The sequence below is a fragment of the Hydra vulgaris genome, chromosome 14 (genome assembly GCF_038396675.1).
Source record: "Hydra vulgaris chromosome 14, alternate assembly HydraT2T_AEP".
In the NCBI taxonomy this organism is placed as follows: Eukaryota; Metazoa; Cnidaria; class Hydrozoa; order Anthoathecata; family Hydridae; genus Hydra; species Hydra vulgaris.
In genome coordinates, this window is record NC_088933.1 from 19,526,692 (window position 1) to 19,548,034 (window position 21,343).

General features: G+C 28.3%; 1 protein-coding gene across 3 annotated transcripts in view; it reads right to left on the reverse strand.

Annotated features, from left to right (window-relative positions):
- Positions 1–9,637: 9,637 nt before the first annotated feature.
- Positions 9,638–21,343, reverse strand: part of LOC100197477 (sarcolemmal membrane-associated protein) — a 62,090-nt gene continuing 50,384 nt past the window's right edge. For 2 of the 3 annotated variants that reach the window (XM_065817369.1, XM_065817368.1), the window contains exons 26-30: positions 16,447–16,522; positions 16,143–16,218; positions 15,963–16,013; positions 10,285–10,392; positions 9,638–10,121 (exon numbers count right to left, since the gene is read on the reverse strand). In XM_065817369.1, the coding sequence (XP_065673441.1) occupies positions 9,969–10,121; positions 10,285–10,392; positions 15,963–16,013; positions 16,143–16,218; positions 16,447–16,522 (464 nt within the window). In that variant the 3' untranslated portion in view covers positions 9,638–9,968. Of the gene's footprint in view, positions 10,122–10,284; positions 10,393–10,763; positions 11,386–15,962; positions 16,014–16,142; positions 16,219–16,446; positions 16,523–21,343 lie in introns of those variants that run through there. The other variant, XM_065817370.1, reaches the window with a different exon arrangement.

Here is a 21,343-nt window from a genome sequence, read left to right on the forward strand (position 1 = left end):
ACAAGATCTTATGATCTTCTACGAGTATCCGCGTTCTTATTGTAACGTTAACAAAGTTTTTAATTCTTACTTTATGTACTTTATGCATTTTATTCATTCTAATATTGTAAAACTTATTTGGAATAAATAAAAAGAACAAAAAAAAAAGAATTTTTAGTGCGCACGACATTCAACGACAACGACAACGACAGGAGTAGTGTCAATAAGTGCGCACGACATTCTAGGAGTGGTGTCAGTTGTAGCTCGTAAAATATTATCTGAAGTCAAGTCAAGTTTCGACAGCACGTTTTTTAAAATTTCTTCTGTGGAAGTAGCTTTGCGAAAAGCATTTATTATTTCCATATTTACAACTGATAAACACCCTGATTCTAAAACCCACGAGGATGAAATATAATGAAATAGTTGAAAAATATAGTTGAAACAAGAAAGTTATGTCATTGTTGGCCTTAAAGTGATCAAAAGTGATGCTAGGTTTGGAGATAAACTGCCATTTTATAATTTGTTGGAAGCTATTATTTAGATCATCAACCATATCACCCATTATTAAGATAAAGTGATCGGGTGTGGGAAATGGTATTGCCCTTGATTAAACACCTAGCACAATTTCATAAAGCCAGATCCAGGAGGTGTCTCAAATGATCTTTCATCCTCAACTATAAATCTAACCACTGCACGATCATACTTTTTTTTAATAACTGTATCTATTCGAGGTCCAATAAAATGTGAGTTTAAGTCTGACGATTTTTTGATTATGTTATCGGAATTATTTTTTTTATAGCAAATGCGCGGTTTTTAGATGCTTTATCGTATGGTTTTTTATGGTCACGTAAATAATTCCATAGATCAGATAAAGCTTCAGTTTTCTGAACAGAATACTTTTTATTGTAATTTTTTTGTTTGTATTGCGCGAATGTTTCTTTTTTTTTTTTCAAAGAATTCTTTAACTAACAATTTTTTTGTTTGTATTGCGCGAATGTTTCTTTTTTTTTTTTCAAAGAATTCTTTAACTAACAATTTTTTTGTTTGTATTTTCAAAACAATTTTTGTCATTTTTAGCTTGAAGTAAAATAATTAGCAGTTTTTTTATTTCCAATTTGTAACACTCAGAAATATTTAAAAATATTTTATTGTTGCTTTTTTGTTTATGTATATTGTGCAGCCGAGGTGCAGTGGCTCTAGCTCAGAACCAAGAAGTCCCAGGTTCTACGCCGGCTCTAGCCCAATAAACGACAAGGAACGTAAACTTTCTAGTTTAATGCTCTTCTGCTATGAATTGCGATAAGACCGTAAGAACTTTTGGAAGCGCTTTCATAATCACAACAATAACAGCAACAAGAACAAAATATCAGATAGACGACATTCAACTGAAAGGAACCAACCGATAATTTGGCATATCATGAAATTTTATCGCCATTGCATTCGCAACAAGTTTTTTCATGTTTATTAAAAAAAAAAAAAAAAAAAACTAACCATAATACCCATATGTGTTATCATATAGTTTTTAAACGTTGATTTTATATGCGTTCCAGTTATAAACTTTTTTTACATGACATTAGGGAACGTCCATAAATAACGTACCGTAAACCGGGGTAACTTTGTACCAATTTTGATAAAGATAACTTTTTGAAAAAAAGGAACATTTTCACAAAACTATTTTGATGCTCAAACTTGCGCATTACTAATGTCGTTTAATTAGTAAAATGGTTTATTCATTGTATTTACCAAATCCAAGATTTTATGGAAATAAAGAGGTCGTCAATGTTACCCAGCAATGGGGTAACTTTGCCATAGTAAATTGTTTTTTTAGCACCGAATGTAAATTAAGTGTTATTATTCACATTTAATGAAATTAAACTAACATTTAGCATTTATTTCAAAAAGGGGTTCCTAAAATATGTCAAGAAATTAAAAAAAAGGACAATAAAAATAAATATAAACAGTATTAAAGAAACATATTAGCTAAAATAATTTGATTTCTTTTTATTATTTTTTATTAAATGTCAGAAAAAGCAAAAAAACAAGAGAGTACTAAAGAACCAACAAACAATTTGTAACATAAACTCTGTTTTTTTTTAAAAAAAATTTAGGCATCTTTTCAGTAATCTGCAATAAATTCAATAGAGACTGATTCACCTTCAGATTCTGTTTCTGTTTCACTATCGTATTCTACAGAAATAGATTTTCCTGGTTCAATTTTAAGTATTTTTTGGATATATCTTTTTTATTTTAACTTTGTGTAACATCTTTCTTATCTCCATCTTCATTTTTTTTCTCTTATAATATGTCTAAAAGGCTTTGGTCTAAAGCTTTACGAGGACTCAAAACATTTTCACTTGGTAATTTGATATACACTGCATTAGGATTAAATAGCACCAAACCACAAGCTCTAAATCCACTTATTAAATTTTTTCTTGAACATTCATTAATGGATGTCATTAAATCATTCAGCAACTTAGAGAAATCTTATTTTGGTAACGTTGCAAATTTATTACCACAAGAAGTAAGTTTCCAATCCAGAAGTATACTTCTCCATGCTTTTTTTAATGGTGCAAAGAATGCAACATCAAGAGGTTGAAGCATATGGGTTGAATTGGGCAGAAAGCATATGAATCTAGGCAAAAGAATTTCTCTAACACTATTTCCACAAAACATTACAGAGAAAAAAAGCCTTACTGCTATTCATTATTCTCTCAGGGTACTTAGTTCCACGTTTCATAACAACTTTTAATTTCCAGGGTCATCATGCAAATTTGTTTTATCATAATTCCAAAGGTTACAAGGTGGAATTCCTTTAAGCTCAAGTCTAATATTGTCAAAATAAATTTTTAATTGTTCTTTGTTTATAGCTGCACATTTTCTTTTAATATTTGATGCAATTTTATGGGTTAACTGTGAACGTTTCATAAAACTTGAGACCCAATCATCACCAGGAATATTGTTTTTAAAAATTTTTACAGTACGATTTTGCGATTTTAAATAACCAGCTACTAACATTTTAACATCGAGTTTATTTAATGGAAATCCCCAATCACACATAACACACATTAGGAATTTAGAAGGATTTGATCAGATCTAGCGTATTCAGTCTTACTTTGGCTATTACATTCTAATTTTTGTTTATTACATAAGTTCCTGTCATAATACTTATTTTATTGTTTGTTGTCATGGACTTTTCAAATTTGTTGCTAAAATATGATTTTTATTGTATTTTGTATAAAATTTGCTTTAGGTTCTTAAGGCACTTGATTGCGGTATTTGGTGATATCTGGTCATTAATTTTGGCGTCTTTTGTAGCCTAATTGTAATTTTACTTGTATTATCGCTCATAAGTTATTACTTCACTGTTATTGAAACAGGCTTCAAGTGATAAGAGAGACACTATTTGACAGAAATGGGTAAGAAACAGGACATCAGCGTAGCAAAAAAAAGTTAAAAATAGTTTCGTTATTAGAAAATACTGCTCTTCTGAATCCAAAATAGCTTGCAAGTTAGAAGTCTTGCGTCAGACTGTTGGAAGAATCAGAAATAAGCTGTCCAAAGGCCAAGATGTCATAGCTACCAAGAGAGAAAATTGTAATAGGGCTTCCAAAACTACCCCAAGGAATGATCGCGTACTTCTGAACTTGTGCCGAAAAGGACGTAGAGTTCCGTAGAGTTAGCACAGGAATGGAATGGCATAATAGGACCTACAGTAAGCTCAAGAACTGCTAGAAGACGTTTGTTGAATTACGGCTACAAGGCATACAAACCCACAAAGAAACCCAAGCTGATGGTTGCAATAGACACGCCGATTGGACCGAAGACGATTAGTCGAAGGTAAGCAGTTTACATACTCTTATGAAATTATTTAAAGTCAGAAACATATTGCCCACTTTATGGTGATAATAATATTTATTTTTCCATTAGTTTTGTAGTTTTGTCATGTTATTATGTGTATTTTCCATATCATAAAATACGGTATGTAATACTGTACCGAGTACCGTTATTTTACGGGTTAATATTTGTTATTTAGGTGTGGTTCTCTGATGAGTCTACTCTGTAAGTTATCGTTGAGAGGCACGATTTGTTCGAAGGAAGAAGGAAGAGGCAAACCTTCCAGACTGTATCCTGGAAACTGTAAATCACTTACAAAAGATCATGTTTTGGAGTGTTATTTCTGTCAACGGACCGGGGCGTCTGTATTTTGTGGAAGGGATCATGCAACAGGACCAATACAAGAGAGTACTGGAAACACGTCTCATACCACAGGTAAAAGAATGGTATCCACGTGGAGATGCAATATTCATGCAGGATGGAACTCCATGCCACACAGCCAAATTCATGATGAAATTCCTGAAGGACCAGAAGATTCCTGTTCTGGAATGGCCGGGCAACAGTCCCGACCTCAACCCGATCGAGAAGCTGTGGAACGAGCTGAAGAGGAAAGTTCTGAAAACTGCATCTACTAACAAAAGACAATTAACTGAAAAACTAATTAATACATGGCACCACAGTGATCATATCCGTCGTCTCTGTGTAAAATTTATTGAGTCGCATTTCTGCCATTCTAAGAAATAGCGGTGCACACACCAAATATTAGGTAGCAAACTTAATGATCTTTCAGAATTTTGCATTTGTGACATTTTTTACATGGTGCTTTTACATTGTGACATTTTTTACATGGTGCATATTTAAGTCTTATTTATGTCATTTTTAATGTTTTTTTTGGGTTGTTTAGTTATTCTTGTTGTTTTATTTTAATTTCTTGCAATAAATGTGATAATTCCTAATTCATTGGCCAGCACTGTAGATGAAAATAACTGCTCCTCATCTCCTCAAATATGGTTGGGGCACCAATGCATTTTTTATGCTTTGACTTCATTTTATTATGTATAATGCTTCTTGGTATACTAAATCTCTTAGAGGCTTGTCAAATAGACATACCTTCATTAATTGCACCTATACACTCTTTCAAAAGAATGGTATTAGAATAAGTGTTGTATGCACGTTTTCCAACACTATGCTTGTTATACTTACGAGGCATTATGCCTTAAAAAAAGTAAATATAAACAACACAAGCAAACTGCAATGTAGTAATTTATTAAATTATTAAATAATTTTATTAAGTTGCAATTAAATTTAAAAATAAGAGTCTATAAGTTTTAATTTTGTTATAAAGTTAATAAAATTATGATTTAGCAACAACAACAACAAATAGTTTAACAAGAAAATATCCTTTTTTTAAAATCCTAAAATATATTCATGCTAAAAACTGTTTTTCAAAATAAACTATTTGGATAACATCCTTCAAAAAAATATTATAGTTATGATAAAAAACGATCAAACTACTTTAAAATGAATATTATTTACAGGGCCAAAATTACCCCAAAAGAGTATAAACCTACGGGGTTTGCTAACTTTGACCACCCTGCTAACTTTGACCACAGGTTTTACTTACTTTGACCACCCTGTAAAAAAACCAGAATGTTGTTACTTGAGCCAAAAACTTTTCGTCTAATTTTATCTGAACGTTTGTTCAGATAAAAATAAGCGAAAACGTAAGTTTAAATCAGAAGAAAAACTGAGTTGTTTGCTATTATTTTTATCTTCGCCCAGACAACATTCTGTTTTACAGTTTTTGATTGTATTTTACCACAATGTAGTCTTTATTCTTTTTCACTTATAGTAAAGAACATTTGCATCAAACTTCAGATCAAAATTTAAGCAAGAAAGATTGCATTTACAAATAAAACAAAAATAGTAAAACGTTACTTAACTGTTTAAAAGTTACAGATGTTTAATTAAAATTTAAAAATTTGCCAAATACCCCGCTGGCCAAAGTTACCCCGGTTTACGGTAACGCAAACTTTCACAATAAACGAAACAAAAAAAATCAAAAGTTTTCCTTTGAAGAGTCTTAATTAAAAAAAAAAAAAAATTACTATAGCCAATTAACTAAGTTGAAACATCTGTTATAGTATGTAAACTTATCCTTATAAATTTCTTTATATTAAAGCTTTAGCATTATGCAGTAAAGAACTCATAAATCATGAATTAATACTTCAAAACATTGTCAAAAAAAAACAAAAAACTATAAGCAAAATAATCAACATAACAACAACAATAACATCAAAAAACTAGAACTTAATTATATTTCTCTGCCATAGGTACCAAAATTAAGTAATAAATTAAAAAAGATATTTCAAAACGCAGGCTATCCTCCAGTTTTTAAATCACCAAAAACCTTCAACAAATAATAACTCAAAAAAACAAGCCTCGACTTCCCAACAACTTTTATCCAGGAGTCTACAAACTGGAGTGTCCGTGTGGAAAATTCTATGTAGGTGACACAAAACTCAAGGTTTCAACTCGCATTTGCCAACTCTAAAAACATACTTTTGAGGGAAAATGGGAAAATTTGGCTGTGGTGGGGCATTCCAGAAACTGCCATGGTGCCTTTGGCTGGAATAAAAATAACACGGTTAAAGTAGAGGCAGACTGTTTAAGAGAAAAGTGAGAGTCCTTGGAAATACAGTATCACCAGTGTTCACCTCCAAATGAAGTTGGTTTGAATAAAGACGACGGTGATAATGTCACATCGTCGTTTTAGAAACCTTATTTTTCTTATTTAAGACGCAAGAACACATCACCTTTTTTAAATAAAAAACTTATAGAAATAAATTTTTGTTCCTGTTTTATTAGTATTTATCATATCAAAATGATGTGTATTAGCGATTTTACTTTAAGGAGGGTATGATGCAAGTTCAGAAACACGATTTATAGTTTTCTATAAATATAAGATCAAGTATGATTCTAGTGTCAAGTAGATTCTTGATCAGACCTTTGAAATGTTGAAAAAAATACATTTTGTATCAAAAACCAGTTACTTATAGTTTCTGTAAAATTAAATTAAGAGTATTTTTATCTGAGCATCATAATAATTTTGGCAAAATAAAGCTACCTCTAAGACTTCTGTAGGTTTTTGACCACATAAGCACATTTTTTTTCAAATATTGAAAAATGCATGGGTAATGAAACCAAAAAACTTATATTTTTTATGGCACATAAGACCATAGTTCTAACAACGCTAGGGTGGTCCATTTTAAACTTTTTTTTGAAAATTTAATCGGGGTTTTTACCAGTAATAAAATTCGATCTAAAAACCCTAAATACAAAAAATTTTGAATTTAGAACAATTTTTAGACCCCCACAAAACATTGGAAGTTAGAAAAACGGATTGCGCAAGTGTTGCGCAATTTTTTTATCCACTAATTGTTATAGTTACTTAGTGGAGTTTACACAATTTAGTTATTAACCATTAGAAAACAATTATACAAAATCAATTTTTATTAATTTACGACTATTTGTACATATCCCGCAAAAGATTTATTGAAATATTAATAAATATACAATTAATAACGTAACTAATGTTTTATTTCTTTGTTTGTTGAAATTTAATTTAAATTGATTTCTTGGAGAAATATGCACCTTTAAAGTTGTTTCGATGCTTTTCCACAACTTGAGCAAGTTGTTCTCTCTCTACTGGATCAAAACTTTTTTGCGGCGTTAAAGTCCTCGAATTTGTTCTAATGTTCTGATGGAACGTTTAGCCATTTTTTGGGTCTGTTTAATTTTAATAAATGAAAAAGCAACCATGACTTTTCGCCAATAAAAGACGAAAAAAAAGGTTTTTTTTTCTCGTGTCAAATAATAATCGGAGTCTTCGTTTTATATGGAGTAAATACTTTAGGTCTTGGTAAGTTTATAAGTTTCTGACCCATCATAGTCCTTTCTGCATAACTCACAGAGTCGTCGAACAAAGAAAAGACTACTAGCTCCTCAGATAAGTATCCAAGGTGTCTTTCAAAAGACTTAATGGTTTTCTCTGCACTTTTAAGGTCGATTGATTTAAATTTCCTCATTAAATAAAAGAAATGCAGGTCATTAACTGGAGCAGCGAAGTAATAACAGATTGAAGAAAGTACTTTGCGTAAAAAAAACCTCAACCTTTCTTGCTTCTTCATCAGTAAGTTCAAAAGAACGAATAGTCGAAATATTTTTGTATAATAAATGACTTTTGACATCCACCTTGCATGATGATTAGAACCAGCATACCGAATGCGGAAACCTCTTTCAATTTGTCCACCAAAAAAAAGATAAAAAAGAGTAAGCTCTACTAGTTCGCGATAGTCCTCACGAGGAATTGTTTTTCTCTCCAAGCAATCCATTGTCCGTTTCTTTACTTCAAGTGCTTGTTGAAATAAAAAACTATTTTGATCATGAGGCCAGTTCCACATTCTAAATTCTTTTATGTTCTTGTTAAGGTTATGAAATTCTTCTTTAAACCTTTCAAAAAACTGAACTCTTTGTGATTTGTTCGGACCACAAATAGCATTGGATATTGTTTTTATAAAGAGCTCTGGAATATGATGTCTATATTCAAGTCGGAGTAGAGAACGACCAATTTGCTTCTCAATTAGAATTGCAGCTCCATTATATGCTTCACTGTTTGCAGATGTTGTATCATAGACAAGTGCAACAACAGATGCTTTTAATCGCCATTTATCAACTAGGTTCATCACTGAACAACATTGCATTGGCCAGTTCCATCAGAAATTTTCATCGTTATCGCTGATTTGCAACGATGTTTTCTTTTCTCTTTCGCTGAAAAACTTTTATCTCTTTCATCTTCTTCCATAATATTTGAAGTAAATTCGTCGCCCTCGTTGACTTCATTATTGTCAGTAATGGTTAAAAATTTGAGTTGCTGCTTCTTAATATGAAGCAATTCCTTTCTTTTCTTTCTTTCCTGATACTGTAGTTTGATGTAGCGTTGTCGCTGTTTTTCAGCGAGTATTTCGTCAACTCCAGCCATTGAGCCCACTTGAGGAAACTTTCGTTGGCTTTTTAGGAATTTCCAGTCAATGGGCCACTCGTCGTTACCAGAGTGTTTCAGCAATTTGTAAGACACTTAAATATCTGAAAATGAGCACAATTTGAGGATAACGCTTTCTGAATTTGCCTAGATTTCTCCAAAAATGGCTCATAACAGCTAAGTTTTTAATGTTAAAAACTTACCAGGTATTCTTACCAGCATGCTACTTGCTAGTTAATACCTGATTGATGTTTATTAGAGATCTGCTTACTTCACACATTTAACAGAAACTATTTTACCATTTCCGGACTAATATTTGTTGAACCTCGAAGAAGATGCAATAGGGTAAGAACTAAATATAAGGTGGTTGAATTGGTTTCTTATCATATTTACGCCTAAAATTTTACACTGTGATTTAACTAGCTTTCCAAAATTCTTCGTTTAAAGTTTCCTGTAATTTTTCTTAATAAATTCCGATGGATAGTTCCAATGTTTCTGCATTCTGAGTCCCATGTTCTAGGACTTTGTGTACAGTAGAAGGTATTGTCTACAGGAATAGCAATCTAATATCAAATTTGCAGTTTCATATACAAGTTTGATTGCAAAATAATTTGAGTTTCTCATTGTTTACTTCATAACAAACTGCCTCAATCTTATTACAATTTTTACCTCAATCCCTGTTATATCAGAGAATACCTCAGCAATTTTAAAAGCCCTTATTGCAATGTTTCCATGGTTTGTGTATCTAAACCCAAATTTAGGAATATCAACTAGGCTAAGTTCTTCCCTGTAACACATATTTTTATATATAAAACATTAACTAAATAAATACTTAAAACTTCAAAAATAACTTCCTTACAAATATAAAGATGTTAAAAGAACCAAAAAATATCATCAACATTTTTTTTAATTGTCAAAGAGGAATTTTAAATTTGTCAAAATCGTTTTAATAGCAGTTCTATATAGTATGGGAGCTTTTGAAATAACATACAGTTCAATGCAGCTTTCGTATTATTTGTAACTTACGACAGTTTTTGCAACAACATACAGCTTTATAAAACTTTCGTATTATTTGAAACACAATTAGTTTGAATAGTTTGAAAATATATACATTTTAAAATAAATAATCAATTATGTGTTCCCAAGCTTCGACCCAATTTCTCTCATCAACAAGAGGTAATGTACCAGCAGTAACTTTAATAATCCCTAACATTATAAGAGCTCCTAATCCAACCAACAGCAGAAAAAAGGCCAAAACCAAATTGCCCTAAAAAAACGCGACTAATTACGATAAAGAAAATTAACATAAAATTAAATGTAAATAAGAAACAAATGTATGTGCTACTGGTCATAAAGTATGATTGAAATCAAGACAAACGAGAGCGTCAAGGTTATCAACTATAAAAAAATAAAAGAAAAAATTGGCGCACCATTTTGCCAAGTAAAATCGATTCGTCGGAAAATTCATCATCTATGTCACTTCTAACGTGCGATTTTTCAGCACATACCACATCATGGAAATCGTTTGTGTTGGTAACCTGAACGAACAATAAAAATCCCTAAATGGCGGGAAAAAAGCACAATACAGAGGTACAGTTATAATATGCAACAAGGTACAGAGGTACAAAAAAGTTGTATTAATGAATTAAAGTAAAATGAATACGAAAAGGTACAATCGCACCCTTGCATAAAAATCCGTATATGAAAGTGTCGAACATTCTCATTATTGTATAAAAAACCAGAATATTGCATAATTTTACCCTAGCATAAAAAGTATTGTACAATCGCACTTTTGCATAGAAATACACAGGGGAAAGTATTGTACAATCGACCCCTTGCTATTGTACTATCACTTTTATCATTAAAGTTTTAAATTGTATTTAGATAATAAAAAAAAAACAACATTGTATAGAAAAAAAATGCAAAATTTTATTTAATAAAAAAAATATAAATTATACAAAAAGATTATGAAAGTATAAAAAGCATAATTACATACAATTGTGTATTAAAACTATTTTAAAACTATGTAGTATAAAAATTTAAATTAAAATAATAAATTACGTGTATGTTTCTGTGTGCTTGTCTCTATGTGTGTGTATGTATGTATGTATGTATGTATGTATGTATGTATGTATGTATGTATGTATGTATGTATGTATGTATGTATGTATGTATGTATGTATGTATGTATGTATGTATGTATATATCACATGTGTATACGCACAATATAATAATTCACAGATCTACTTAAATTAACATTAAAATAAAAATTTGGTGATAATTAAAACCAAAATATTAAAAAATTAGTCGCCAAAAAGCTACCATATTTTATAAGAGATAATTAAATAACTTATTGTTAGAAATAGATTCTCGTAAGAAAATCTTGTTAAAAATAGAATAATAAAGCTACAACAATAAAATAAAATAGAAATAAATTAAAGATCTTGTAGTTACGCCACTTTTCAATTGTGAATATTTGTCTATTAAAGAAAGCCCCAAGCGACTTTGCAATGGTGTTTGGTCACAACAGCCTATTAAAGAAAACCCTGAGACTTTATGAAAAGAAAATATAAAAAAACTTGTGCACAAGTAGAGACTACTATCGTATTCATTAATATCTTTAATTGGTTTTTACATACTTAAAAAATAAATATGGAAAATATGTATGCATATGTATATAAATTTAGATTTTTGCTTTATGTTTTTTTAATTTTTTTTATTTAAGTTGTATCTTTTTTTCAATCTCTAACACTCTATCTCTCTTTCCCTCCAAAAACTAAATCAAAATAAATAAATTAAAAAAAAACAATTTCACGAGTTTAAAAAACCAATATTATGTTACGTAACATAGATATGTCGAATTAACTAAGAGTTTTTGTTTTGTTTTTAATGTTATGAAAAATTTACGCATTCGGGATGGGGTTGATTATGTAATAAATAGAAGGACGTACGCAGGAAAGAGGTAGCGAGGTTGACTAAATTAGTGGTTTTATTGCGTACGCACTTTATGGGTGCCCCCTAAATTTTTAAATAAGAAAAAGTAAAAATAAATTATACTCATGTTTAATAATAATAACAATAATAATAATAATAATAACAATGATGTTGATGATGATAATGATAATAATAATTAATGCAGTTGAGATAGAGCGCCAGGCAATATCTATGACAGCCGTTAAATATTATTTAACGAATAAGTTAAATATTATTTAACGAATAAGTTACTTCAGTTTCTAAATAATTAAGTGGTAATAATAAACTTTCTCGATTTTCCTTTTGTATGTTATTGCTTTTCAGTCGACCGTTTGCAAGCTTGATTTAAGGATGTTAATTGTTTAGAATTGAACAACTCCTGCTGGTAGACTATTCCATCCAATAAAAAAAAGGCAAACAAATTAAAAAAAGACAAAAAAAAAATTCATTTTTATATCTCTATCTACAATCACTGTAGATACCCAAGTATTTCCAGGCTTGTTATAGGACGTCCACTTATAGATTCATGTGCACACATTTAACTTTTAATAGAACCAAATTTACATTTACCAGAACAAAAAATCGTTAAGATAAATATCCTATAAAAAGCTAAAAAAAAAAAAAAGAATTACGAAGCTCCACCTGTACATTTTAAAAGAGTTAGAACAAATTGGCCTACAACTGAAGGTTACATTACAGGCCTGTAGCAAGCTTTTTGTTGTTATTGGAGATAGATAACTTTCAGAAATGGAGCCCACTCCAAACATTTATAAGTTTATGTTAAATAAGGAGCATTAGTAAAAAATTAAGATGACCAGAACCTGGGAACAAACAAAGCCCTAAACTCATTGCCTCCCCCCTGCCCTTAACGTAAGAGCAACGAGTTTATAAAATAAATTTTTTTACTATTTATAACTTAATTTATATTCATCGACAAATTTTAAATTTCATACAATACTCTCTTAGTGTTCGAAAATCATGACAAGTTTAAACCCCCTTAATTTGAGGCGGCTGTAAACTTTGCAGGGTCATAAAAATCGAAGACTTAAAGATTTTTGCTTGAAATTAGTCGATGAATGTAAATTTACTTTTAAAAAGTAAAAAAAAAATTTATATACTCGTTGCTCAAGGAGTGGGGAGGGAGGGGGAGAGGAGGAGGAGGAGGGTGCAAAGAGTTTATGGCTTTATTTGTTTCCAGGCTCCAGCCATCTCAATTTTTTACAAATGTTCCTTATTTGACATACATAAATTTGTAAATGTTTGGAGTGGGCTCAATGTCTGAAAGTTACCAATGTCTCAAACAACAAAAAAAGCTTGCTACGGGCATGTATTATAAGGCCTGGGTATAATTCACACTTTGATATTCCCATTTCTTATAGCACAGTGGGCCAGGTAGAGGACAAAAGTAAAAAATACATTCTCAAAAATTACATTATTATATACCATTTTATAGCTTAAACATTCAGCTTTTATAAAATGTATATATTTTTGTATAATTATAATGCCGTATGCTTTTAAGCTGTAGAATGAAAAGCTTTTTTTTTTTTGAAAAAATTTTCGAACTTTTTTCCTTTGAAAATATTTTTTGTGTTACTAATAAGCATAAAATAGTTGTTAATTTTAAAACCTCACTTTTTATTGCATAATTTAATAATCAAGTATTGTCTTTCAAATGAGCTATTGTAACACTATTTTGCACGTAAGTTACGTCAAATAAAATGATTCAAATGACGGTGTATTTGAAGTACTTTTTTCAGTTAAAATTTCATTTATATAATCGAATACTTTTACGGTCCAAGGTGATCCAGTAATTTGAAACTTGAAACACATTGTTCAATATGTATATAATTAATATAAACTTGGTTTATAATCTGCGGATGTCCACCTGGTCGATATACCACCTGGTCGATAATAATGACTTTTACAAGTTAACTGATGTATCCGATTTTACGCGGCAAAGACATTATATGTACTTTATCTTAAATGATTATGTAATAATTGGATTTCAGTGAGTAATAAAACAAAGAAAAGAAGGTTGACGCCATTAGTTGCATCTTTTTCATCTTCTGAACTATTGTGTGCATCGGATTGTAGTTTGCGCCAAGATGGTCAAAAAAAGAAGCTAAAGCTGTTTTAAAATTATCAGAATATATGAGTCTTGGTATGGAAAATAAATTTAAACCAAAATTTTTGTATTATTATATACACAAAAGGGTTTAAGCCCTAAGGTTTAAGGTTCTTTTTTATATGGATTATGTAGTAGTTTGATGAAATATAAAAAAGAACTGCATAAAAACACCTTAAATTAGTAATTGGATATGTTTAATTTTTTAAATGCATAAAACAATTTTCAATCAGAATGCCGCGTTAATATAAGTGTTTTTTATAACTTTGATGTTTTAAGAAATTTAAGCTAGTAACTATGCAAAATGTATCGTTGCCAGGTATTTCAGGTATCAAGATCAACCAAAAAAAAATCCTTAGTACCACCACTACATTTGTAGTATAATAATACTGTATGTGGTAATTATGGGAGTAATCCGATAAAGTTATTACTTTATTCCAGTTTATCTTTTTTATGGTTAATAAAATATGTGGTTGCTAAGCAATTTAGGTATCCATTGCAACTTAAAACTAAAACTAATGTCACCATTACAACCGCAATCCTCAAATTAGTAAACAGTACAATCTTCTTAAATCTTTTTTATATGAGGAGCTATTAGTTTTGTCCGGTAAAAGTGAATTCTGACCCACTGAGCACTGTAAACATGGTAAAATAAATAAAAACATTGTTTAGTCATTAAAAGTAGAAATATTTGCATACTTAGGAGTAAATAGTTTCATTTGTGAATTTTAGTATTGATTTTTTTTTCTTTTAAGTATAATAGTGAAAAAATACATAAAAAAAAGAAAGTATAAAACTAATTTTGAAACTGATTAGCTAGATTTTTAAATTTTTTCTTTATTTATATTTATTATTTATATTTATTATTATATTTACCTTATTTTTACCTATTATTTATATTTACCTTAATTTTAAAAAAAACTTTTTTTAAAGAAAAATTTAAAATCTACTGCATTAAATATCAATGATTGAAGGACCAAAATTTATTAGTTAGGGGAATGGTTTTCTAATTGTATTGTTGCCATGCCACTTCTAATTTGGAGCAATATTAAAAAGTCTGCGTTGAATCAAAAGTTTTTTTAAAAATCAAGTTGTGTAATTAAAAAGCAAACTACAGAATAAGATCATCAAATTTTAATCGATAATTTTATATATTTTTTAAAAAACTTTTTAGGAGAATATGTATTAATAAAATAATTTTAAAATAATCAAAAAATATCTAAAATAAAAATTATTCACAAACAAGATATGAAAGTGTTAAAAACATATCTACACGTGTTTACAATAACTTATTTTTGATATTAAAAAAAATTAGTAATAAATAAATAAAAAACACAAGCAAACAATTTTTTAAATTTATTTTTAAACCCTTTTTAATAAATTATCTTTAGTTTCAAAACTTTTTTTAAAGAAATATAGTTTTGGAATAAAAAGTATTTAAATGTTAGAAACGTAGACTTGAAAGTACTGTCTCTACATTTCTTAATGTAGAGATGACAGTTATAAACATCTCTTATATTTATCAATTTACCAGTGTTGGTTTACCAAAATTTGAATTAAAAAAAAAAAAAAAAAAAACTTCACAAAAAACTAAACTTGCATAAGTGTAAAATTTAACTTTTGAGATGTAAAAAACGAAAAATTTTACTTTTGATTGATTATAATAAAAATTAAAAAAAAATTATTATTAACAAAATGTAAAGAATTTAAAACATTTATTGTGTTCCCTGCACAAAAAAACTGTATTTTCCTCATAATAAAAAAACAAAAATTTTTAAATTTGTACACAGCAGCTTAATCCTTGTGTGACCAAGAAAAATAAGTAAACCAATAAAAACAGTATAAGACTTAATTGATTTCTAATGACAACTTTATAACTACCATATCTTCTACATATGCAAATGAAACTATATGGAAAATATATATCAGTCCCAACTCAATATGGAGAGAAAAATATTTGTGGAAGATAATTCTTAACAATGTTTCATATATTTATAAGAAGTCACTTACATTTCCATAGCTTTCAGTTGGAGGAGTTCTTCTTTGCATTTTTGTTAAACTCTATGACATTTAAATAAAATTATAAAATATTTGCTCAAAAAATTTTTCTAAAATATATGCTTAAAAATTATATATAACCCAAAATGGAATAACAAAACACTAGTTTAAGTAGGCCAATTATATAGTTACCTGAATATTCATGACTTTAGAGGCTTGTTGATTAGATTCTAAAAGTTGCTTTTTTATAAAACTATCTTGTTTTAATCTATAAAACAAACGAATGAACATCAACAGTTATTAGGATTATTATTAATTTAACAATGAAATCGGCATTAATCACAATATTATTAACATCATTAAAAATGCAATTAATAATATTAACATGATTAGAAACACAATTAATAATAATAACATCATCAGAAACACAATCAATTAACAGTATAACACCAGTCATTAGTTAACAACATTTGTAACAATAACAGTTTGCACTTACAAGTTACAATCATTTTCTAAAACATTTATCTTTTCGTGCAATGATTCATTTTCCTTTTGTAAGTTGCTTGAATTAACTTGATAAAAAAAAAAAGGTTTTATATATCTCATATTATGGATGTATACAACATCCTTAGTATGAGATACTGTGGATTTTGTACTGTGAATGTAATATATAAGATGGAGCACTCCTAACATTTAGTGTGTGTGTGTGTGTGTGTGTGTGTGTGTGTGTGTGTGTGTGTGTGTGTGTGTGTGTGTGTGTGTGTGTGTGTGTGTGTGTGTGTGTGTGTGTGTGTGTTTATATATATATATATATATATATATATATATATATATATATATATATACACACACACACATTGTTAAAGTCACATCATTAAAAATATATTTCATATTTAAATGATAAAAAATTACATCATGTTCAGTTATATATTACTTTTATTATTTTATAATGATATTTTGGCTGATATAATTAGCCATTATCAAACTGAAAAAATCATTATACAAACTCACAAAATTAAAACAAAAATGATGTCATTGCAACGTAACAGATTTAGACATGTTTAGTTTAACAAAAAGTGATCTCCAATTGCATGTCATCACTAAATTACTTTTGTCGCAATTTATGACTTTCCTGCAATCTTCAAGATTGCAAATGCTGTCTCAATTGCTTTGCAAAACTTATACGTATAGATATTAGGCAATTAATTTTTGGCAATATCTGAAAATTGTTTTTGAGTGCTCATTTTGGGATAACCCATAAACAGGCATAACAGAAATTATTTTTGGTTTAGTCCAATTATTGTACCACTACCATGTTTCGCATGTTCTATATACCTAATGCAATCCAATTGTCTTAAGTTATATTTCTCTAATGTTCCTTAAATCTTGTGAATATTTTATTTATCGTTTCATCGACATAACTCATACCTATCTCATATATAACTCATATATTTTATTTATCGTTTCATCGACATAACTATTTGGATGCAACCTGAATTTAATTTTGAAATAAAATGTTAAGTGAAGTATTACCATAACGAAAAACGATTTTTGTACTCTACGAAACTTTCTTTTAAGTATAATGCTAGTTTTGGTATCCATGGCAGTATGATAATTTTTCCAGGGTCTACTTGCTGGGTTTTTGTATTTTTATGTGGTAGTTAAAAATTTTTGGCAATATCTGAAAATTGTTTTTATGAGTGCCCATTTTGAGATAACACATTGGTAAGAAACTCAATTTTATTCAGAATATTCCGTTCTGAACATATTTTATATGCTCTTGAAAGAAAACCTTTAAAAATACTTATTGCTATATTTGGTGATATTAAAGAATGTAGCTTAATAAATACATTAGTAATTGCTTGCTTATGATATATATTGAAAATTCGTATTTATAAAGGAAATTGATTAGTGAAATTAAGTCTAGAAAATTTAGTTGATTTGGAGAATTTTGGAATTTAATAGTATACTGAATGGCTGTATCTTAAAATATGTGAAAAAGAATTTGTGTTGTCAATATTAGAAAATCAATCAATGTAGTTTTTATAAGTTATTAGCACAGTATTAAAGCTTAAAGCTTGTTGAATAGCATTAAGTCTGATAAATTGTAGATAGGCTTCTGACATAACAACCATAATGGACAAACCAATTGGGCTAGAACTTTTTAAGATGTGTATTTTGCTGTCCCATAAAAAATAACATTTACTTACACAAAGTTCAGTTAGCTTGTGAACATTTACTAATGACAATTTTTGTTATTTAAATATTTTGAGCCCTGAAAATTTATGATATATTCCATTTAAAAAATCAAGTTTTCTTTTGACTTTCACACTAGCTATCCATTTATTCATTAACACCTTTATTTATTCGATATAAAATTTGACTATATGTCATTAATGTTAAAGTGATATTACACAGTATTTCACATCAAAGATTAAAAAAAAAAATCTCTATGCACTGCATATCTGTGTTTGAAATGAAAAAAAATGAAAAAGTTTTTTATATTATAATAATATATTTATATTTGCATTTATAATACTAAAGTTCTGCTTTATCAAAACAAAAAAATTATTGTAGTATAGAATAACTTGTATTATTAAGTCAACAAGTTGTTAGCCATTTGTATTGTTATAACATAATCTCAAGCAATACAATAAAAATCTTCATGGATTTAAAGAATCAAAGTTGGAATCATAGTCAATATTAGGGTTGCAATCAGAGTCGATATTAGGTGTGAAATCGATATTAGAATACAAAATAGAACTACTTACATGAAATGATAAAAAAGTAGTTCATTAATCATAAATTCACAACTTTCAATTCAAAAACTGTTATAAACTTTTAGTAAATGTTTTAGTTTACCTTTAACATAAGTTAAAAAATTAACTTATGTTACACTCACAAGGATTTAAGCTTAAATAAAAAAAATACTGCTGAGCTGATAACTTACAGAAAATGAGTTAATTGCCTGTGAAAGCTGAAAAAAAAAGCCAAACCCATAATAGATCATTAGTAATTTCAGTACACCATTTGCAGTTATGGAGCATTACATATTGGCTGAAGGGGTGGGAAATTTATTGCATATATTTAATGCTATGTGTTTCTCCTATTTATGGTGTACCAGGTAATTTTGGTCAAGATATGCAACTCTTGAAGCCTGGAAAAACCTTTAAAAAAGAAGAACTTTAGAAAAGTCTCTATTTCTTTCTAAAGAACATCTTTTAAAATACAAATATTGTTATTTAAACAGCCAGAAATTTCATTAGTGTCAATTATTTAAATTGTGTTAAATATTATGCCAAAACTTTTAGATAAATTCAATAAGTCTTTAATTGTTACACAAAATTCAAAATTAAAATGTGCTTTAAAAGCATGTTTATTCAAATCTTTAAATATAAAAACATAAGATTTAACATCAAGACACATATATTAATAAAAAACTTCAGTATTTTTTGACAAAATTTCTAGAAAAACATAACTTTATCATGTATTTTTTAACTTACATTACAAAGTAAAATAAAAAGTAAATAAATATAAGATTAAAAAGTAAAATATTTGACCAACAATAAACTAAAGATGCCAGTTTCCAGAGTAAAATAAATCATACTATGCATTTAAATTTGCAGTGAAAATAATATTTTACAATTAAGCATTTTTTATCATATGACATTGGAAAGTTCGATGACTTTTGGAAACTTTGTTTAATCAATTTAAAGGTTTTAATTAACTTTTATGTCTACTTCAATTATATATCTATAAAAGTTTAGAAAAAAAAGGGAATAAAATTTAATTACATAAATATTTTTGACTGTGAAGCACAACAATTAGGCAAGTGTTTTACATTGTTGAAACACTTGGCTAATTAAAAAAAATTCTTTGAAAGTCTGTTAGTCCTTCTGTAGGTTCATCAGGAAGCTTCCTGATGAACTTACAGAAGGATAAACAGACTGTCAAAGAAAATTAGATAATTTTGTATACATATATATTATATATATATGTATATATATATATATATATATATATATATATATATATATATATATATATACATATATTATATATATATATATATTATATATATATATTATATATATATATAACATATTTATGTATATATGTATATATATGTATATATATATATGTATATATGTATATATATATATATATATATTTATATATATATATATATATTTATATATATATATATATATATATATATATATATATATATATATATATATATATATATATATATATATATATGTATATATATATGTATACATACATATATATATATTTACATATATACATACATACATATATTATATATGAATATATATGTTTATATATATATATATGTAACTATATATATATGTATATATATATATATATATATATATAAATATATATAACTATATTTATATGTATATATATATATATATATATATATATATATATATATATATATATATATATATATATATATATTTATATATATATATACACATATATATAGTTCAAATTAGAGAGATTTTCGAATTATAGAAAGTTGACTTTTTTTCAAATATTCTGGTCAAAGTAACGAATAGAAATGAAACAAACAAACAATTAGTGATTCTTAGGCCTAAATGAAATATATATTACCCGATTTAAACTTTTGCATTTTCAAAAAAAAGTCAGTAATTGTATATTGTCTTTTTGAGGCTTTTAAATCCATTTCAATGACACGATTTATGCCTTTAAGAGCCTTCGTCAAATCATCTCCAAAGTTAAGACTGTAATTCTTGAGTACAGTGACAGCATGCATCGCTTTGTTCAGACTTGGTTTTGTAGCATTGTCAGAAACACCAACGCACTCATCATCGGATTCCTCTTCAGTTTCAATAGAATCATGCTCAGAAACTTCTGCAATGATGTCCTCATCTGATGATTTGTTGGCAATGCAAACATCAAAATCTATGTCTACTAACTCGTCAGCCGTGAGGTAAAAATCTGCATCAAATTTTGTTTTTAACAATTCGAGATCATCTCTTAAGTTTTCCATTACAGTCTCGTCTACATCTAAGCCACAGAATGGGTCGTTATCATCATTTACATGCTTTTCCACTGCTTCTAATGATATTCCTAATTTTTTGAAACAATTTATGAGGGTATGATCTGGAATGGAATTCCATGCTTTTGTTAGCATAAACATAGCAGTTAAGATAAAAAACTTAAGCATCTTGTTCTCTTTTTCTAAGGCAGCAATTTGCTTTTTCACTGCAAGTGAGCGATATTTGGCTTTAAGAGATCGGATAACTCCTTGATCCATAGGTTGGGTGATCGAAGTTGTATTCGGTGGAAGAAAGACAAGCTCCACCCAATTAAGTTTCTACACGTTAGGATGGGAAGAA